Source organism: Eulemur rufifrons, chromosome 6 (genome assembly GCF_041146395.1).
Source record: "Eulemur rufifrons isolate Redbay chromosome 6, OSU_ERuf_1, whole genome shotgun sequence".
NCBI classification, from domain to species: domain Eukaryota; kingdom Metazoa; phylum Chordata; class Mammalia; order Primates; family Lemuridae; genus Eulemur; species Eulemur rufifrons.
The window spans coordinates 80,770,735-80,793,111 of record NC_090988.1 but is presented as its reverse complement, the minus strand read 5'-3'; the positions used below and the strand labels follow the sequence as shown (position 1 = coordinate 80,793,111).

The window sequence follows — 22,377 nt, the reverse complement described above, 5'->3', positions numbered from 1 at the left end:
GGCCCCCAAACCTGCAGAAGCAAAGATCTGGTCCCAGGGACTTCCTTAGCAAGCAGCCAATCAGGCTGGTTTGTAGGGGAGGGAAAAAAAATCTTCTTTTTTCTCTACCCATCTTAGGTTCCTTGGCTGGAGCCCTCTAAATTAGACTGACAAATCAAACCTATTTTGTAGACGATTGCAAGAATTTAATGAGATTATGCACATAAGGCCCATAACAGTGCCTGGCACATACTAAGTGCACATAAATATTAATCATTCTCTGTATTATCTATTCTGAGACTGACCCCAAGAAAACCACATGGTTTTCCTCACCCTCAACTTCCCTATTTGAGGTGAACTCTGTTTAAAACAAGCACCACAAGTAGCATTAAAGAGGAGAAAAATACCAAAGGGCAGAATATCGAAGGAGTGCTGGGGTTCAAACCCTAGCTTTGTCCCTCATTAACTATGTGACCTCGGATGACTTATTGAACTCTCAGTGGCTCCATTTCCTATCTGTAAAATGGAGTGGACCGTTTTACTGTGAGGAATAACTTAGTTAATGCATATAAGGTACCTGGACCTGGCACAAAGACTTGATAATAAAATGTCACCTATTATCTTATGAAGCAAAAAGATTCCCCAGTCTTTTTGGCACCAGGGACTGCTTTCATGGAAGACAATTTTTCCATGGATTACGGGTGGTGGTGGTTTTGGGATGATTCAAGCACATTACAATTATTGTGCAAACCTCTCTGCTAATGACAATCTGCATTTGCAGCTGCTCCCCAGCGCTAGCATCACTGCCTCAGCTCTGCCTCAGATCATCAGGCATGAGATTCTCATAAGGAGCTGGCAGCCTGGATCCCTCACATGCACAGTTTATAGTAGGGTTCACCCTTCCATGAGAATCTAATGTGGCTTCTGATCTGATAGGAGGCGCAGTTCAGGTGGTGATGAGGGGACTGTAAATACAGATGAAGCTTGGCCAGCCACTCGCAGCCTGCTCTACAGCCCGTTCCCAACAGGCCACAGACAGGTATGGGTCTGAGGTGGGGGGTTGGGGTCCTCGGTTATACAGCTTCCTTCTTGCTCACTTCAAGATGTCATTTGCTGTCTCATACCTAAACTGAGTCCCCTCACAGGGGAGGTAGCGCCCTGCTCTCTGTGTCCTTCTGTTCTTGAGCCTAACGCCCTGTGTGGCGTGGCACAGGAGCTATGCATGTTGCTAAATATCATGGAAAGATGAAAAGTTTTTTCCAATAGGCTGTAGTTGCAAAGAGTAAGGTTTCCCAATGGTGATCGCCCGGAGCAAACAGAGGGAAAAGGAGATCTTGGGGGCAGACAAGGAGTCCTGGGAGGAGGGGAGGGGCGGGCTCCCCTTGCCTCCTGTCACCAACTCCCTGCTCCCCCAGGCCATGCTTTCAATCGGGGGACTCGGTGTGCTGCCGAGCAGACACCTCCAGCTCCGTCCTCACCTGAGCGCTGCGCAGTCCCGCCCACCTCCGCTCCCACCCGGTGCGCTCCCCTTCCCACCCCGGCACCCAAGAGAGGGAGCCCCGCCGGACATGGGCTGGCCTCGGGCTGGCCGCTTCCCTTCCAGCCACACCTCCCAGGGCCGCGCAAGGGTTAAGGCAGCCGAGAGGTTTGGGCTGACGTCGCTCTGGCTGAAGGTGGCTCCCCTCGGATGAGGACGGGAGAGCCGGGCGAGCTGAAACCCGAGCTCCGGCTCAGCTGGGGCTTGGGGAGGTCCCTGTAAGAGCCGCCTGCCCGCCGGCCTCCCTCCGTCCCTCCTCTCCCTCCCCCGCAGACACTCGGGCACCCGCCGCGGGAAGGATGGAGCTGGGCTGGTGGGCGCAGCTGGGGCTCACTTTTCTGCAGCTCCTTCTCATCTCCTCCTTGCCCAGAGGTACTGTGAGTAGTGACACCGGGGAAGGGGCAGGACCAGGGAAGTTTCGAGAGGAGGTGGTGGGGGTGGGGGGCAGGGGTCTTGGCTGGTGGCGCTGGAGCTCCTGTCGCCCTCCCTGGGAATGTGACACGGTTTTGTCATCCCTGATAGTGAGACTGAACTATCTCGGGATGGAGGACCAGCTCCAGTTTTATTTGTTCTTTTTATCTTTTTAAAAGTACCGAATTACCTTGGGGAGTCACTTCTGTCTGCCTCACCCGCTTTGACTGCCCAAAGCAAAGTTTCCCCTGGAACCAGCTCCCTCAGAGGTGAGCAGGAAAGAAAGAAGAGAGCGAAGGAAAGACTCGGATAGAGAGCAGGGCTCGCCTGGTGTTCTTCCTGGTGAATCTTGCTTGGTGAAATCTTACAGACATGACATTCTGAACAGACCTCCAACGTAGGAGATACACTAACCCAGCATATATGTGTATACACACACACACACACACTGCCTTCCCCATAGGAATGAGAAAGAAGAAAAAGCAGAGGTTAAAAGTGCAAGTTGTTTCTGGGGGATGCACAGTGTTTGTTTTGAAAGAGCGCTGGCTTCTTTGTTTTTCACATGTCATCTTCTGAACCACAATCTCAGGTCAAATGGGCTGCAGGGGGCCAATGAGGCTGAGACCCAGCACAGAGCGTCTGGGAGGCTCTTGGCTCAGCCAAGACAGAAGCAAGGGAATGGCAAGCTTGTCCTGTAACCGCTAGCTGGCAGGCAGGGAAATGGGGACTTCTTAGGAGCATCTGTCCTGTGGCTCGAGGGCGAGGTGTCAGAAGGTAAGGTGAGATCTCATGGAGTGAAGGCAGGCTGCGATGTACAGAGACAGCTGTGCATAGGGGCAGGCTACGTGTCAGCCTCTGCTGCTTCCCTTCTGATCTGGCTATGTGTCACCCGGGCCGTACCTGAGAGCTGGTGCTCTGCCGTTGAGAATGAAACAGGACAAGTGGGGTGTAGAGGAAGCCAAACGCGATACCCTACCGCACAGAAGGGGAACACAAACTATAAGGTCTATCCCTTCGTGGTAAACAAAACGCTGACACACACAAAAACTCCTTCTCCCCCATTTTGGTCAATACTTTCCACCTACCCAGAGCCTGCCTGCCCAGGTAAAATCTTCCTTAGTGATTTCCTATCAAGATGGCCAGAGTGTTTCATTTGAATTTTGCCTGGATTGGCATCTGGAAGAGCCTGAAGACATTAATGAAGGAAGAAGGAGCCCTTCCTGAGGGTCTGATAATACACAAGCCTAAACACCGACCCAGGAGTAAGCTGCAGCTTTGCATGAGGACTCCTCCCTGTTCCATCTCTGCCTCTTGGAACCAAACCCACAGGGTGTGGTGTCGTCAGATCAATTCCAGAGGACCCTGGTTCTTCTCAGTGTACCAGGGCGCAGTGGATTAGATTCCTCATGGTTGCATCCATGATCTCCCGCTTTGTTTTTTCAAATAATGTGGCAGGTAAGATGGGTCAGACCTATAAAAGTTAAAAATCAAAGCTCAGCTGTCCCTTTTTTCTAGCCTAGGATCTGAAAAACCCATTTATTTCTGACCCAAGAATCTCTTTTACCTTTTGCTATGAGAAAGCTTCAGGGAGGGTGCACAGTTTCTTGGCAGCCAAGCTGCTGACTGAACCAGAGAACAGCTTCACGTGTCTAGCAAGGAAATTTCAGTTGTTGAATGTTTTATTCACACTTAGAGGGAAGACGGAGGAATAGAGTGAAGAAGGAAAATATTTCTTCAAGTAGTGAAGGAGTCCACTCCCTTCTGGAATTCTGAATCTGGCCCTGTCGAGAAAAGCTTGGAAGCACATTTCCTCTAATTGCTTTTCTAAAAAGAGTATGTGATGAAATGTAAACATCCACTGGGATAGTACGGAAGACTGTTGTTGCTCATTGGCATGTGACCCGTGTTGGGAGGATGAGAATCCAAACATTAAGCCAAGCGATAACCCAACATAAACAGAATGTTTGGGGAGAAAACCCAACTGCACTGACTTCACCAAATAGCAGTAGCTCTGCCAGGGCGATTTTGCCTAAAGAGGAAAACCTCATTTAAAATATGGGACTCTTGGGAATGAAACCTTAATCTGGAGAACTTCACAAGTGTTGCTTCCAACAGACATTAGCTTGTGGGGAATGAACATAAATACGACTGGGAGAGATAATTCGAAGTGCAGATATTCAGTGGGCAAGAGCAGCCGGCTGAGAAAGGAAATGTGGAAAGAAAGCAAAGGAGAAGGAGTGGCAGGAAAAATTAGATGTTAGTTTACACTGGGATGTGTTAACAAATTCCTAGGAAAGAGCTATGACAATTGGGCCTTCTTGGCAGGGGTGGACTTTTGTGGAGGATCATGAAGACAGTGTTTCCCTAATATATACTCTGAGAGCTCCTGGCTTCCCCAACAGGAAAATAATTTCATGATTGGATCATGGAGTTTGGGAGCGGAGGGTGACTTTAGAGATTATTTTAGTTTGAGTCCCTCCATTTCAGAGGACATTGAAATCAAACATCCAGCTAACATTTAGTGAGCATTTATGATGTGCCCAGTCTTTGAGCCAAATACTCTATGTGCATTAATTCTCAGACTGCCCTATTAAGATGGGTACTATTATTATCCCTATTGTACAGATGAGGTTCAGAGAGGCTCTAAAGATATCTAGGCCTGGTTCCTCAAAAAATTAAATATAGAATTGCCATTTGACCTAGCAATTCCACCTTTGGGTATGTATACAAAAGAATTGAAAGCAGGGACTTGATCAGATATTTGTACCCCGATGTTCATAGTACCATTATTCTCAATAGCCCAAAAGTTGGAAACAACCCAAATATCCATTGATAGGTAAACAAAATATGGTCTATACATACAATGGAACATTATTCAGCCTTAAAAATGAAGGAAATTCTGATACGTGCAGCAACATAGATGAACCTCAAAGACCTTACACTAAGTAAAACAAGCCAGACACAAAAAAACAAATATAGTGTGATTCCACTTATATGAAGTGCTAAGAATAGTCAAATTCATATAGCTGGAAAGTAGGATGGTGGTTGCCAGGGGCCAGGCAGAGGAGGGAACGGGGAGTTATTATTTGATGGGGACAGAGTTTCAGTTTGGGATGATGAAAAAGTTCTGGAGATCAATGTTGGTGATGGTTGCACAACAATGTGAATGTACTTATGCCACTGAGCTGTGCACTTAAAAATGCTTAGAAAGGTAATTTTATATTATATATATTTTGCCACAATAAATCAATTACAAAAACAAAGAGACAACACAGGCAGATTAGTGGAGGCTGGGATAAGACCAGGCTGTCTGCTATCTGAGCCCAAGTTCACCTGTTACCTGGCTGACTTCCACTCACACATCTAGCATGTGGGTTGATTATGCCGATGCACATCCAACTCTGGTAAGGTTTCAGGACACACACAAAGCAAGAGAGAGAGCCCCTGCTAGCTCCTGTTTTGGTGGCACCATTGCAGTGTCTTGACTGGCCGTGGCAAAGAGACAGATTGTAGCGCTGAAGGACAGCAAACTGGTAGCCCTGGGGCCAAAGTGCCTGCAGAAGTATTTCACAGGACATGGTGCTTAAAAATGTTTTGCACCTAAATTCCTTGAGGTAGGCTGGATCCTCTCTAGGGTCTGACCCACCACCTTCTCAACCCACATGTCTGATACCTGCTGGTCCCTACTAGCATTTGAGTTTTTGACTTCCATTTCTGAGACAGACAGGGCAAGAAGGGAGAGTAAAAGAGGCTGGAAGGCTGGATGCTGAATGGGGAGAAATGCAAGTGAGTAAAACTACTAAGGATTAATTGGTAACAGGACTTTTAAAAGCATCTGATAGATTTGTATGGGCATCTCATAGATTTTTAACTTGCATGTTTCATGGAACATAATCTCACTTCTCTCTGTGACCTCCAACTCTTTGGTAAAAGGTTTTACTCTCATGCATGCCCTTGAGTGTGAGCTTTTGGTGGAAACTGAGGGCAAGGCTGGGTGTTATATCTGGGTCAGTAAACTGTGGACGAAGCACATTTGGACCTGGGAGCCCAGAAGCAGAGGTGACCTAGAGAATGTAAGTCCCTCAGAAATATCCAGAATTCTTGGAAAGAGCTTTGAAATGTCACTGGCATGGACTGTGGGTTTGACTTAATCTTATCTACACCTGGGTCACACTGGCTAGACAGAAATGGCTGAGGTAATGATGTCTGGGGGACCTAATGACTGGCCTTAAGTCAGAAAATTATTTCCATCTGCCCCGCTGGGGGTGGCCAATCCTGATGCAAGAGAAACTTCTCTACCTGTCTCCCCTGAAAACAGCTCTAGAAGCTGCAATTGATTTGGGGTGTGTGTAATTTGGAAAAAGTGCCATTCCAATGATAAATGAGGGAAGGTTATGCCTTCTCCCCCAACATGGGGAGGGAGCAGCCACCCTCACTCTATGGATATTTGAAAGTTACAAGGGCCCGGCTTCCCTCCCCTCTTATTTTATTTTAAAGGGGAGAGAAATGCAGTGTTTACATTTTCCAGTTCCTGAATCCCAGGGCAGAGGATCCAGAGGCCAGCTGGAACATTGAAAGCTACCAGATCAGTGGCAGACAGTCTATCAGATCCCAAGCCTGGTCTGTGCTTAAGGAATTCTGTTTGTCGTCACAGAATCTGGGCCAAAACTTTAGGTTTATAATGGAGAGAAAGAAGAAAAAAAAAAAAAAAAAAAAAAAAGTAGAACAAACCAGATCTTATACCTGTAAACAATACCACAAAAGGCAGGTGGAGAATTGGAGTTGGCTGGAGATGTTCCACTCTCTTAACGTGATGTCTACCCCCACTCAACAGCCCCAGTGGGCCCACTGGGAACCCAAGAGAAGCCATTTCTTAGAGGAAACAGGGGTGCTGAGCAGACCAAAAATCCAACCGACTTCTGGGATCTCTGTCCACTGTGCCATCTCACTCTGATTACACATGGGAAGTGAGAATTTCTTTGTCCCATGATCAACTTTTACAATCCAAACCATGTGTCCATTTCTAGAGCAACAGAATTAAGGAAGAGACATATTTCATGTCTGGCCCTGACACTATGCATCCCTGCTCCTTTATGGATTTCTTCTGTCAAGATCATCAATGTGTAAACTCTTAAGCCATGGGATGCGAGGAGCAGGCCAGGAATGAACAAGGGGAATCATTTTTCTCCTTTCTTTTTTTGGCGCAACATAATTGATGGATAGTGCAGGGGATGGAGACTCACTCCCCTTCCTCTAATCCTAGGATGGGCTTTAACCAATTCATCTCAACCTTGAACGAGGATCTACTGTCTACCAGACACCAGTGTCTTGGGTCTTAATGTCAAGTATTTAAAAGAAGTGCTTCTCTTGGCTAAGCAGCAAATGGAGACACCTATTTCTGCCACCCTTCTGCTGCTGGAGTTGGATAAATGCCTTTATTCCTGCAGTCTGGGCGTTTTTATCTCCGCCCTCTCTAAGGTTCTGGCTGTCTCAGAAGGTTGAGTTAGCGGTTTGGCAGCAAGTATCTGTGTAAGTAGCAGTCTGGTCAGTTGGTTTGGTGATTAGAAAACCAGGACTGCTACTGCCAGAATGGAGTGAGAAGCACATTCAGCTAACTTGAGCTCATGGGGAGACATAGCAATTGTCCTCATAAGCTGCATTTATGGAGGGTTAAAAATAATTCCATCCAGCTTACTGGCAAACCACTGGATGGAGAGGGGATGTTGGCCCAGTTTGCTTCAAATCAAATGAATTGTTTGAGGACTCTGAGAAACTAAAGTGTCAGTGTTCTTCAGACCCTCCTCAGGAGTTAACAGAGGTGGTGGAGAACACCTGACATGCCCTAGGAAAAGTTGCTTGAGCTTAGCTTCCAGTTGGTATCATCTCTTCCTGTATTTTCCAACATACCCGTGGCTTACCTGGATGCAAGCAGAAGGGAGGACTTGGCTGATGGTAAAGAATCTTTGTTGTAGGATTTCTTGGTCTGGCTTTCTGCTTCCCAGGAGGTTGACTGCCTGCTTCCAAATGGTGTTCACCCTCCCTTCTGGGAAAGCCTGTTCCTCTGGCCAGACCACCGGGAGAACAAAACGGCCCTTATGGAAATGAGATACCAACTGCAATAAACAAAAGTATTCAGTAGGCTGGTTGTGGTGGCTCATGTCTGAAATCCCAGCACTTTGCGAGGCCAAGGTAGGAGGATCGCTTGAGGCCAGAAGTTCAAGACCTACCTGGGCAAAATAACAAGACCCCTATCTCTACAAAAAATGGTGGCTCCACCTGTAGTCTCAGCTACTGGGGAGGCTGAGGTAGGACGATCGTTTGAACCCAAGAGTTCTCGGTCGCAGTGAGCTATGATTGTACTACTGCACTCCAGCCTAGGGCGACAGAGCAGGACCCTGTCTCAAAAAAAAAAAAAAAAAAAATCAGTAATAGACCCAATGGATTCCTCATTCTGGACAATAGAGACTCCAAAAGTGACAGCAAGAGAAGATAGAGGATTCTAACATCAGTCTTTATCACAAATAGCCTTTACCTTGGGAATCACATGTGCCTCCTATGTCCATATTCATGTATCTATTTGGCAATCCATATCAAGCACATATTAGGTGCCAGGCATGGTTCTAGGTGCTGGGGATACCATGATTAAGACAAAGTCCTTTTCCCCAAGGCACTTGCAATCTACTGAGAGAACTTATGGTTCAGCATGGCAGTTCCCAAAATGGATTTCATGGAATGCTAATCTTGGGAGATATTCAGCAAAAATAAACAGAACCCAGGATGTTATGATGAATTAAGTCTGGGGGAATGTGGAGATTCACTAGGCACAGAGCATATTATAGACTCTGAGTCCTGCAAGAAAGACAGCTGTAATTAGCATTTTACAGAGTTTGACCACAGAGCCTTTTTTTGCAGAATACCTTATACTATCCAGTGGAAGTAGTGCTGCATGGAATGTAGTTTGGAATACTCTGGTCTCTTGCCTGAAAGGAATAAACATAGAAGAATATCTCACCATTACAGTTTGAAAGTCTACAAAATGTGGGCTTCTCTTCAGCTTTTGCTGAGGTATGGGCAGGAAGTCTAATGTCCTTGTCACTTAACACTTGCTGAGATGCCGGCAGGACCACAGAGATGATGGCATATTCCTGCTGCCGTGAGAAAAGTCCTCACCGGCACTGACCTACACGGGCCATCCGGAAAACTGGTTTCTTGTGTTCAGCTTGTTTGAAGTAATGTGTCTGGTCTGGGATTGTTGGGCAAACTGAGACGTGAGTCTGATTCATGAGCACTCATAGTGGTGTGGCAGTTCTGGGAAGTGATAAGAGCTGTGACTTGACTTCCCAACTCGGTGTTCCTTGGTGTCAGTCATACTGTCTTCCCTTCAAAAATAAGGAGAATATCTGGGCATGCTCCTAATCCCTGGGGCATTGAGTCCAAGGTTCATTCATCACCAATTACTCCCTCCTCTCCCTCTACCCTCCCTCCCCATTCCCCCTCCCCGGGCTTGTCTCCAATCCCTTGTTATTTACTCTTGTGTTTCCTAGTTCTGACGTAGCCCAGTCACTGTGACCCTGGTTTGCACAACCCGAGAGTGGTCTCTCTGTTTACACTGGGGTTGTATCCCATAGAGAGAGCACATGAGTTTGAACTTTTCATCCATCCTTTGTTGATTGTTTCTGGGACCTACTTGATTCCTGCCTTTGCCAAATATTGTCCTTGTTGTCATGCAACATGGTTTCTCCCTTGGCCCTAGCATTGCATGCCTTCTCTCTGCCCGAACTTGTTTCAGAAGGGATGACTGCAGTGACAATGGGTGAGGAATAAAACCAGCTAGCTGTTCCTTTAAAGGACATCTCGCCTATGTGGCCTTTGGCAAGACATGATCTCCTCAGCAAAGATTCAGCCCCCACTGAATATGTATGGAATTCATCTTTGGTATAGATGTCTTAGTATGGATATATTCAAGTTTACATGTGCATGCACACAGAAGAATAAAAGTACAGATGTGGATATATTTGTGTGTGTGTGTGTGTGTGTGTGTGTGTGTGAATGTGTACATGCATGGGGCATAGAGTATTGTGGTTTAAATGACAGGCCGGGGTTTGAATCCTGGCTCTGTCATTTATGGCTGGTTTTATTTGGCAAATTACTTTACCTGTCTAATGGGACCTTCTCACCTTCCAGTCTGTAGACTGAGGGTAATTGTGCCTATATTGTAGGTTTAGTGCAGGTATTAAATGAGATAATCTATTTAAAATACTTAGCATAGTGCCTGATAAAATGAGAATACTCAGGAAATTAAGGTTGTCTTCTCCTCCTCCCCTTGTTTCTCCTGTTATTCCCACTAACACAAGTTTCACAGGGAATTGAGAAGAAGTGATACTGGTGTTTTCATCTGTAGTAGGGTAGAACTTACATAGTCTGCCTGAGGCTCACTTCGTTAGTCCAAAGTCCCATTTCATTCATCTGTGATTCTGTCCGAACAAAAAATCCCTAAAGATTGGCCATACATTTATTAACTCATGACATTTTCTTTCTCCTGTTGGTTTTATCAAACATCCTCCTCCCAGCCTTAGAGGAAGTGCTTTCCACATGCTGTGCCTTAATGTCTCTGTGTTTGAAATGGGGCTGGTGTCAGGTTCTTGCAGGGACTTAGGGGACAGTGTCTTGTAGAATAGGTGAATTTGAGCCAATGATGTTGCATGCCAAACACTGAGGGCCCCTTAAAATTCTGCAGATGAGATGTTGCTCATGACCGTTCACCTGTTGGGATTCAAGGGTGGGGCCAGCAAGGAATACTCAGGCCAAAAGAAGTTCCCCTTCATCTTGGTCTGGCTTGCAGAGCTAGGGGGAGGTAGCTATAATAAGGACTAGTTTGCCTGAAGCTGCTGCCAGCTCAGGGCTTAGGAACCCATCAGATGTACCATAACAAATGCATCCCACTGGCTCAACATCCCACCACACTTCACACCTGTTGTCGGCCAGCCAGCTGCCTTTGGTAGAAAGAAGATCTGGCTTCTACTTGGCATCAGTGAACCTGGGTGGGATGACAGTAATGCTAATTCTGGAAGCTTTTGGCAAAGAGGTAGACAGTGGAAGACCAAGACCCCTGGTGTAGCCCTAATGCATTCTGGCTCAGAAAGAAGATTTTGAAGTGCTCAAGATTTGGAGCACGTGGGACAGTTTGTAGAATTCCTGGGTCTAGGGAAGTCCAGATTGGAGTTTCAGGGTATAGCCTAAGTTTTATTGTCTTTAATGTAGCCTAATGTAGCACTCTAATGCTTTGTTTGCTATATTATTCGCTGAGTTCTATTGCCAAGTATTTTTAGATGCATTATCCAATTATTTTGTCAGTAACCAATGCTAATAAAAATAACATCTATTCAGCTCACATTCCAACATTCGAAATAACCCAGAAGCAGCTGTCCTTCAGGGATTTCCGGCACCACATTTGGTGGATAACGGCACCCGGGGGCTCCTCCAAGATGCTAGAGTTTGAGTTTTGTTCCCTTTGGCTACGGATATGGAATTTCTATTTCTAAAGAGAAGCAGCAGGGGGTGAGATATGTCCTATTAAATGGTGTCCAAAGAGGAGGAATTAGAGAAAAGAGATGAGGAAATCTAAAAGCAAGCAGGAAGAGCCGAGAATGCCAGGATATAGACATGAACAGACTGCTTGAGAAGGCCATGTGTGGACCCCCAGGGGAGACGTCATAACTCACGACCTCTGCTCCCTCAGCCATCTGTGTCTTTTTTTATTCTGCAGAGCCTAATGGTACTGTCTGACACATATGCAATTTTTCTTCTGAAGTCCTTTATGCTCATTGCCTTTTTCAATGTGGTGACATCGACAGTTCCACCCCTTGTACCTCCATTCCCGTGGGGCCTTGGGGAAAGGCTATGGCAAGGTGTCTTGTCCCTGCTTGTCCAGCAGCAGAAATGAGGGGCAGATTCCATGATCGTGGGCCCAGACGATAGCCCAGAAGGTCAGAGTCCCTTTCAAGGCCACTAAGAAGCCAGGGTTACCATTCTTGATCTTCAGTCAAGTGGGAAGGGAGCACCAATACAAAGTAGAGCCTTATGGGAACTGGAGAGAGGGTGAGTTTGGGGTAACATTCTCCTAGAAATAGTGAAAGCAGAAAAACAGGGCTGTGATTCTCAAAGGAATATGCTTATTGGACAGGCAGAGACTTAGACCCCACCCCTAGGGATTCTGAGGGAAAAGGTCTGATTGGGGTCCAGGAATACGACTTTTCCACAAGCATCCCAGGTTGTTCCAATGCAGGCGGTCTGGGGAGGGTGTCGCAGATGAGAACGTGGGCTTCTGACGCGTGTGAACTGAGCCCCAGCTCCGCCGCTTCCTGTGTAACCTTCACCAAGGTCCCTAACCTTTCTGTGCCATGGTTTCCTCATGTGCAAAACTCAAGATCGTAACGCTGTTCTGAGGACTACAGGAAACAACACGTGGAAGCACATGGAAAGCACTCGGCCCCGTGCCTGGCTCAGAGCAAGCTCTCAGTGTATGTTTATCATTACTGTTGCCATTCAGAATTATGAGTGATCTCTCCGCGAGCCAGACCAGCACGGTGGTCAGGCAGTCTGACTCCGCAAACAGGCTGTTCGGATTCGCTCCTGTCTGCTCCTTGCTACTCGTGTGATCTTGGGCATGCCATTTAACCTCTCCGTATCTATTTAAAAGATAAGAGTGCTAACTGTCCCTATATTCTAGGATTGTTATAAGGGTTAAATAAGTTTATACAGGTGAGCAGCCCAGAACTGTGTCTGGCATACGGAAAGTACTGCAGAGGTGTTTGCTGTTATCTGAAACAGGTTATTCATCAGCACTTTGCAGTGGTTTCAGAGCACAGCAGTATCTTCCCTAAACTTCCCTTTGGTGTCACTGCTGGCAGCAGAGCCCTGTTCTGGGTAGACTGCTGATGTGACCCACGGCATGGCTGTTGATCTTAATCATAAAGATAGTAATAACACCGAACAGTTACTGAGCACTCCGCTAGCCACGTCCCTTTTACCAGCTTTTGTTTTCCTCATTGCGACCACGAAGGAGTATTATCATTAGCCACATCTCACAGACGAGAAACTGAGGCACAAAGAAATGTAATGGCTCTCCCCAGGCCACATAGTAACTGATGGAGCTGGGATTTGGGCAGTCTGATTCCCAGGTGTTTCTGCTTCACCAGTGCTGCTTTCTTCTTAAACTGTAAGTCAGAGGCATAAACGTTTAAGAATCAATGTCTTGTGTTGGAAATAACAAGGCTTTGGCCCCAGAAAGAGCTGGGTTCTGATCTTTCTTCTTCTACCTGAAAGCTGTGTGACTTGGGGCAATTTACTTACCCTCTCTGTTTTCTCACCTGCTGAATGAAGAAAAGAATACCTACTTCAAAGGGTGGCCGTGAGGATCCAGTGAGCTGGTGTCAAGGGCTCAGATATATCCCTAGTGGGTGCTAGCACCCAGGAGTAGAGGGGGACAGATGAGGACCCACAGTGTCAGGCAGTGTGCTTAATAGAGGATGAAGAGGGAAAGAAAGTGACAAGTTGACTTTTGCCCTACTCCCTCTCCCCAGTGTACATGATCCAAAACCCATATATCTAGGGACTCTATTGAAAGTTGTATCACTTCTGTTACCCAAAGTGAGGATGAAGGCCTTGACTCTCCATCTGTCATTGTCCAGTTAACAGGAGGAGCTGGGAGAAGGGGAAGACTGAAGTCATGGAGGTCGAGATCTAGCCAGGCTGGACTGAGAGTCCCCCAGTGACAGGCTGGCTCTCAAAGCCTCAGGAGGAGGGACAGAGTCACCAAGGGCCGCAGGAAGCCATCCATCCCCTGACCCATGCTCTCATTATTCAGGTCTAGGCTCTGCCCATGTCATCAGCCCCACGGAGCTGGTGGTCAGATCTTCCAGTAGTCAGGAACGCTGGGTGCTGCTTAGACACCCGTACGGGGTTTGGACAGCACAAGGCGAGGGGGCCAGTGAGTGGTGATGAACGAGGCCGCCTAAGTGTGTCTGTCTGATGCCTACATCTCCTTTCCTCCCTCTGGTCTCAGAAGGTTTAGAAAATACAGATGGTAAAAATAAAGCCTCAGTAGAAATTTTAATTAAATGCGGTTAGATGGGAGGCCTGTGGGGGTTTTGGTAGACCAAGATGTCTTTCATTTTACAAAGTGCAGTCTGGAGGAAGCAGGGCTGTGCTACTAGAACTGGACTCCCCGACTCTGGACGGGGGATACTGGGACGGCTGCCTCCAAGCATGGACGTTGAGACAAGGGCTCGAACAAAGCTTATGATGCCAAAGTATGATACTTTGCAACTCTCTGATTTAAAAAAGGGGTGACCGAGTGCTTGCCCGCATAGGGTAATTATACAGCTATTTAAAATTTCTTGTGAAGACTATGCAATGTCAAGAGAAAATGTTCATAATATAAGGAAAAAAGCAATTTCTAAAACAAAACATGTTACCAATTTTGAGAGGTAGAGACTCTATGTATCTATCAATACCCACATGTAGATATATATGCCTGCTGAAACAGATTACTTGATGACACCAAAATGTTGAGATTATTTCTGAATACTATTAATTCTCTTATTTATAATTTCCTTTATTTTCCAAAGCACTTTTTTTAAATATATTAAAAAGTATACTGATTGGGGGTGGGGAAGGATAAAAGGCAGAGCACAGAGGGTTTTTAGGGCAGCGAAACGATTCTGTGTGATGCTATAATGGCAGATACACATCATTATGCATCTGTCTAGACCCATCGAATGAACAACACCCAGAATGACCCTAATGTGGAATATGGACCTTGGGCAATAATGATGTGTCAAGGTAGGTTCGTCAGTGGTAACAAAGGCACCACTCTGGTGAGGGGTGTTGATGATGGGAGGAGCTACACATGTGTGTGGTAGGGGGAGAGTTGGGGGTTCATGGGAAATCTCTGTACCTTCCAATCAATTTTGTTATGAATCTAAAAGTGCTCCAAAAAAATGAAGTCTTAAGGAGTTTTATAGAGAAAAATAAATATTTTATCCAATGGAAGAATTAGCAATGAATGTATGAACATGTGCAGCTCTCAGACTTCTGTGAGCTTCATCTCCCAGTGCCTCAGTTTACCCCAGGGCTGTGCTCTATGGGTTCTTAATGCTTTATTTGTGCTGATTTACTGAGAAGTACTGACAGTGTAAAACTCATTTTCAGCTTTTATAAGGCTTATTTTTAAACATGGAAAGCAAAGGAAAGTTTGCTGCATTCCAATAGCTGGCAAAACTGGAGGCTGTCCTAGCCTGTTTCCCCCTCGGTAGCCGGGTTGTTCACCTCCCCTCCAGCCCTGGAATTCTGTGGACCTCTCTTTGTCCCCCAGAATTAATTCTCTAAAACAGATTCTCTGGCATTTCTCTTTGGTTCAATAAATAAGATCAACTCTTCCCTACTTAGCATTTTCCCTCACTAGTAACCTGGAGGGCTTGGGCTAAATGACTTTTAACTTAAAATATATTAGCAACCTCACTGGATCATTTTGAAAATTAAATTGTTAGGCGTTTAAAAGCACTTTAGCTAAAGGAATGCTAAAGTGCTTTAGCATGCATATAAGAAAACATTCAATAACTTCTACTGCTGTCGGTGTTGCTCTAAATCCTAGTTTCTGGAACTGGCCCATAGCACCATATTGAAATTCCCTGAAATTTGTACAGCTGAAGCCAAATGGCCAATGGGCCATTGTAATTCTAATAAAGGGAGGAAAAAAATCCAGGATGTTGCTCCTGTCTGTTTATTGCATTTTTAAATCTCTTTAGCTGATCAACTTGAAATACTTCTCACAGGATATCTCATGTATCTGCTTTTTACATAAATATTTTGGGGGTCACTTTCCTGTCTCTGCTCAAGCTGGGGGAGATGGAGGGGCAGTGGATTTGTCAGGCCAGAGGGCAAGGGGCCAAGTCACAAAACCATCAAAACCATCACTTCTACCTGCCACCTCCATAATCCTGGGATGTGGTCTTATTTTTACAAATAGATCAATTTCTTTCTGTGATTTTATTTAAACCTCCCTAACCCTGTGAGGGTCTGTAGCTTTGGTGCTAATGCCCCTTCATGACCATTCATTCATTCTCATGGCACCCTAAATTTTCTCCATCACAGTTTGTAATTGTGTATTTGTGGGGTCATTTGAACGATGCCTCCGCTACTAAACCGTGAGCTCCCTGAGGCCAGGGATGGCGTCTGTGTTTCTCTCCATTGCATTCCTGCACCCAGCCTCTTGCTTGGGACATAGCTGACACTCAGTAAATACTTGTGGAAAGAAAGAATGCGTCAGTTTACTCACACTCTTTGCACCGTGTTCAGTGGGGAAAATGAGGAACAGAGTGGTTGAATGACTTGCTGTGGGTTAACCTTCCTTTTAAGAAGTCCCAGTGTGTCAGTCCCCTATTGATGCTGTAACAAATTACTATAACCTTAGTCACTTATAACAGCACGCGCTTATCACCTTACAGTTCTGGAAATCAGAAATCAGAAAAGAATCTGACAAGGCTAAAATCAAGGGGTCACGGGGCCGCATTCCTTCTGGAGGTTCCAGAGAAGAACCCATTTCCTTGCCTTTTCCAGCTTCTATAGGCTGCCTGCATTCCCTGGGCCGTGGTTCCATCCTCCATCGTCAAAGCACATCACCCAGCCTCTATTTCTGCACATCTGCCTTTCTGCCTCAGACCCTCCTGCCTCCCTCTCGTAAGGATCCTTGTGATTACCTTGGTTCCCCCTGGAAAATCCGGAACACTCCTCCCATCTCAAGATTCTTAAAGTCCTCCCATCTGCAAAATCCCTTCTGCCAACATTCCCTGGGGTCACTTCCGTAGACTGAGATGGTTGTTACTTATAAAGTTACTAATAATGGGCCAAAGAGGGCAGAGGTGGGCTTGCTTATTAAAGAGAAATGCCAATGAAAGTGTTTTAGGGAATCAATTCCTGGGTAATAGGGAGGGCCTTGGAATCCCACAGACAGGCCAGGGTGACCAACCGTGCTGCTTAGCGGGAAGCAGGCTTTGCCAGCTGCGGGAGTGGAGTGAACCTTCCTTGGCCTCCCGTGTTGAAGTGCGAAGTCCCATAAGGGTTGCAAATGAGTTTTATGCTGTCAGTGCCCCACTTCAAGAAGTTACTCATATTTATAAATTCTTAGAAAACCTAGAAGGATGTAGTGCTTGCCCCAGGGTGAACAGAGGGAGGGTGTGAGACAGGAGCCACACCCACCAGGTGTATTCCCTGCTCACAAGGGCTGGAAGGGAAGAATATGGGGGCAAGGCAGGCAACTTGGACCACCTTTCTAGACACCTGGCCATGGGCGGAGAAGCGCCAGAGCTCTGATAGCAAATTAGGGGCAAAGCCGGCTCTCCTGGCTCCTAGGTCCAAACTGGACCCATTGGTTGGAAATCTTCGACTGTTTAGGCAAGGGTAGCTCTAAGGCATTAAGGCCAGATTCATTCAACAGATATTTATCAGCACCTCCGTGTACTTGGCCCTGCCCTAGAAGCCGTGAGTGAGTCAGATGTGGTTCCTGTTAGCTTATGGTCACAGGCACGTAAGGGAGACAGACAATAAGCAAGTCAATGAAAACAGAAAATTATTATGAATTGTGCTGAGGGCCATGCAAGGAAGCAGACAGGATACTGGGATGGAGATGACCATGGCTGGGAGGGGCGGGGCGTGCATTTCAGATGAGAAGGCCGGGAGGACCTCTCTGAACAGGTGTTGTTTCCACCAAGGCCTGACAGCTGAGACAGAGGCCCTGGGCGGGGCAAGAGCTTGGTGGTTTTGAGAAACTGAGAGAAGGTGGGAAACTGGCTGGAAAAGGTTGGTGCGGTGGGGAGGGAGCAGGCCCTCAAAGGCCTCGTGGGCTGCGGCAGAGCATTTGAGGTTTATTCGATGTGCAGTGGGAAGAAAGCTGATCATTGTAAGCAGGAGCCGATATGATACACAGTTTAAAAATAAGACCCTTGACAAACATGGATGTTCTGTACTATTTTTAAGGTATTCAATACTTAATATGTACTGGGTACTATGTTAAGCTCTTTATAAACATTATCTTGTCTAATACTTTCAACAGGCCTGAGTTGAATAAACTGTTCCCATTTTACTGGATAATAAACTGAGGCTGAGGACATAAAGTAACTTAGCCAAAGCAGGTAGCAGGGGTAGGATTGAACCCCCCGTCTGTCTGACTCTAGTACTTTGCCTCTAACCATTTTGTTTTCTCTCACCCCCTCCACTGTTTTAACATTTAAAAATTGTGGTTATATATATATTTTTATATATAAACATAAAATTTGTCAGTTTTTGGTTATTGCAACTGACTTTAATTTGAATAATTTTGGCCATATCTTATGGATTTAACACACCATAGTACATTACCAATAATACATATTCCACCAGGAAAACTTTTGGCACAGAGAATACAGGTAGGAGCATGTGATCTGAAAAATAACTTGCCCAGAAGTCATAATTTTTTTTTTTTTGAGGCAGAGTTTCCCTCTGTCACCCTGGATAGAGTGCAGTGGTGTCATCATAGCTCACAGCAACCTCAAACCCCTAGGCTCAAGCGATCCTCCCTCCTCATCCTCCCAAGTAGCTGAGACTACAGCTGACCACCACCACGCCTGGCTAATTTTTCTATTTTTTGTAGAGACAGGGTCTCACTCTTGCTCAGGCTGGTCTCGAACTTCTGACCTCAAGCAATCCTCCCACCTCGGCTTCCTAGAGTGCTAGGATTACAAGTATGAGCCAACATGCCTGGCCCAGGATTTGTAATCTTTGCTTCTTTCAAGCAAGCTTGCTTTTTGCCCTGTGCCTATGGCCTGTGTTAATTTCCCTCCTTTGGCCTTTGGGTATGGTATTCTCCCTAACTGGATGGCTTTCCTTCATTCTCTTGGCCTTTGGAAACATAATTGTTTTTTTCTGTGTTTAAAGGAAGCTATGTATAAAAAAAAGAAAGCTGTGTTGAGTTAGTAGAATTTTTAGATATTTTACTTGCAATGAGAAAGAAGAAAAGAAGTCAGGATGTTATAATTTAGTAATAAGTATCAGTAGAGTGACATCTTACAGTTCATCAATCCACATTTATCAAGAATTCAGAGTGGTCAGCATGTCGTTGGGTGTTAGGGACACACAAAAACACTTTAGCAATAGAGAGATATAAATATAAAATGAGGGGGGACAGAGAGCTAAGGAGTAATGAGAGTAGAGTGCGGTTAATCAGAGGAGGAGTGGGAGGACAGAGAAGGCTGAGAAAATTTGTCATTCAAACCATTTTAGGTGTACAATTCAGTGGCATTAATTATATTCTCACTGTTGAGCAACCTTCAGTTCCAAAACTTTTTCATCACCCCAAACAGAAGTTCTGTAATCACTAAGCAATAACTCCCCATCCATCCTTCCATTCCCCTGGCTCCTGGTAACCTCTAATCTACTTTTTGTCTCTCATATGAATTTGCCTATTATAGATATTTCATATAAGTAGAGTCAGGCAATATCTGTCCTTTTGTTTCTAACTTCTTTCACGTGGCATAATGTTTTCGAGGTTCATCCACACTGTAGCATGTATAAGCACTTCGTCCCTTTTCAGGGCTGAATAATATTCCACTGTGTGGATAGACCTCATTTTGTTTATCTCTTCATCTCTTCACCATACGTTTTCACCCTTTGGCTATTGTGAATGCACATTGGCATATAAGTATCTCTGAGTCCCTGTTTTCAATTTTTTAGATATATACCTAGAAGTATAATTGCTGGATCATGTGGTAATTCTATGTTTAACTTTTAGAGGAACTGCCAAACTGTTTTACATAGCACCTGCACCATTTTATATTCCTGTCAACAATGCATGAGGGTTCCAATTTCTCTACATCTTTGCCAACACTTGTTTTCCTCTTTTTTTGGGGGGGGGTGTGGTTTGGATTGTAGCCATCCTAGTCAGTGGTAGCTCATGGTGGTTTTGATTTGTGTTTCCCAAACAACTCGTGATGTTGAACTTCTTTTCATTTGCTTGTTGGCCATTCATACATCTTCTTTGGAGAAGTGCCTATTCAAGTCATTTGCCCATTTTTTAATTAGGCTGTTTGTCATTTCGTGGTTGAATTGTAGTTGTTTTTTTTTTTTTTATGTTCTGGGTTTTAAACCTTTATCAGATATATGATTTGCAAATATTTTCTCCCATTTTGTGGGTTGTATTTTCACTGTCTTCATAATATCCTTTGATGCACAGTTTTTGATTTTGATGAAGTCTCATTTATTTTTTGTTTGTTTCTCATGCTTTCGGTGTCATGTCTGAGAATTCATTGCCAAATCCAAGATCATGGATGGAGATTTATGCCTGTGTTTTCTTCTGTTTTTCCTCACTTATAACCATCAAATTCTCATCTAGATTTCAGGTCATTCACTTCATCAGCTACCATAGAAACATGGGAAGCTCAGCTAAGAAAGGCGTGGTGGTTGCCCTGAAGGGACTCACACGGTCGTGGGGGAAACAGACCTAGTGGTGACAACGCCATGAGGATCTGTGCCACTCATGCCCAAACGCCAATGGGGGCATCTTTCCTGGTCCACCAATGTTTTAGAAAAAAATGATTTTAAAAAGCAAATTTTTCATAAGACTAAATTTATTCCATTTAAGAAATGGTCCCTTATTATGCAAGCGGTTCCTTTCTATTGTACTAGAATGTTCTTGTGACCCGAGGCTGAGAGTACATGGGGACAGTTTCTTTAAATGGCTCTACTTGGCACATTAAAAATGATCACCCCCTTGTCAGAGTTCCACATTTGAGAAGGAAAATAGAAAACCAGACTGTGAAATGCAAGAGTGTAAAGGCCAGCGCAGATGCTAGGGCCCATTTATGTGGCCTACAGTGCGTGTTGGGGCTCTCAGCCTGGAGTTTGTAGGGAAGGCTTCATGGGGACCTTTCCAGATTCACTTTCTTTGTCAAATATCTGACCTGTTTCTGCTTTAATCGTCATCTTTGCACCACAGTTTTAGAAATGGAGAATAAGGAAAAAGCAGAGCAAGTCCAATTTGGAAGGCCTGCTTCTTAACCTGAGTTCCTCTGGGCAATCTCTGATTGATTCCTCATATAGCTTTTGCCCAGATGGTTTTCTCTTTTACTTAAGGTATAGTAAAAAAAGAAAAAGAGAAAGAAAAAATCCTGCCCGGAAAGGGATACTTTTTTCTCACGGGAAAGGACACTCAGTTGTACTTGGGGACTGAATGAAGTTGGGCTAATGAGTTCACCCTTGTCTAACAGTGAAATTCTCCCAAACATACTAATTAAGGTACTTTTGTCTTTTCTGTTGGTTTTAGCTTTGAAGGTACTATGAAAATGGCATGCTGCAAAATTGAGGAGCCAAGTTTGGAAGAAATGGCATAGCCTCTACTTGGCAACCAGCCTTGCACTTGAATGGCCTAGTCTAGAGACTGATCTCCAAACTTTTTTCATGGCCCACATGCCTGGGCTGTGCTGTATAGTTATGCAGTGCAATGGTTCCCCCTGGAGTTGTGCAGTGCGCAACCTATGTAGCTGTAAGCAGTGACCTGATGTATTACAACAAAAATAGAAATGAGCACAGATACCCAAGAGATGTGTACTTGTTTATAAATTATATACATGCTCTGCTGGTAATGTAATTAGATGATATATTGAGGAAACATGATTTCTTTTTTTTAAAAGATAAAAATAAAAATGAATAGCAGTTCTAATGAATTTCATCTGTGCACCAATGGATGGTTTTGAATACTCCTTGGGGTGGGCCACCTCACTTTGTGGACATCGGCCTAGGAAGAATTCACTAGAGGTTCTTCTCTCTCGTTCAGGCAGGACAACGCGTTAGTAGGACGAGGTTGCTTCCTTGCAGTAGAATATTTAAGGATCTTACCACTCCCTGCCGGGACCTGGCCTTACCTGCTGGCTTTCCATTTCAGAGTACACTGTCATTAATGAAGCCTGCCCTGGAGCCGAGTGGAATATCATGTGTCGGGAGTGCTGTGAGTATGATCAGATTGAGTGCGTCTGCCCCGGAAAGAAGGAAGTCGTGGGTTACACCATCCCTTGCTGCAGGAATGAGGAGAACGAGTGTGACTCCTGTCTGATCCACCCAGGTGAGTGTGGAATGGGAGACCTCAGGTTGACTTCTTGTTGTCCGAGGTAATGAATGGGAGCAGGCTGAATGCCTGAATTCTAGCAGGCAGCCATCAGAAGGCCGTGGTGCCATGATTATTAAAAGTGACACAATTTAGCCCAGTCTAACTACAGGCATGGAAATTAAACAGGTCTGTACTCTTTTTGGTGTTAAACTTGTAAAGCTGTGAATGTATTCCTTCATTTAGCAAGCAGACTGAATAGCTCCTATGTACTATGTCAGGTAGTGGGAATACAATGATTAGGAAAAAAAAAAAAAAA

The 22,377-nt window shown here is 45.2% G+C and overlaps 1 protein-coding gene across 3 annotated transcripts in view; it reads left to right on the top strand.

Annotated features, from left to right (window-relative positions):
• The first annotated feature begins 1,746 nt into the window (after positions 1-1,746).
• The window catches only part of PAMR1 (peptidase domain containing associated with muscle regeneration 1), a 73,382-nt gene continuing 52,751 nt past the window's right edge, over positions 1,747-22,377 (top strand). For all 3 annotated transcript variants that reach the window (XM_069469821.1, XM_069469820.1, XM_069469819.1), the window contains exons 1-2: positions 1,747-1,888; positions 21,900-22,076. In XM_069469821.1, coding sequence (XP_069325922.1) covers positions 1,816-1,888; positions 21,900-22,076 — 250 coding nt within the window. In that variant the 5' untranslated portion in view covers positions 1,747-1,815. The remainder of the gene's footprint in view (positions 1,889-21,899; positions 22,077-22,377) is intronic.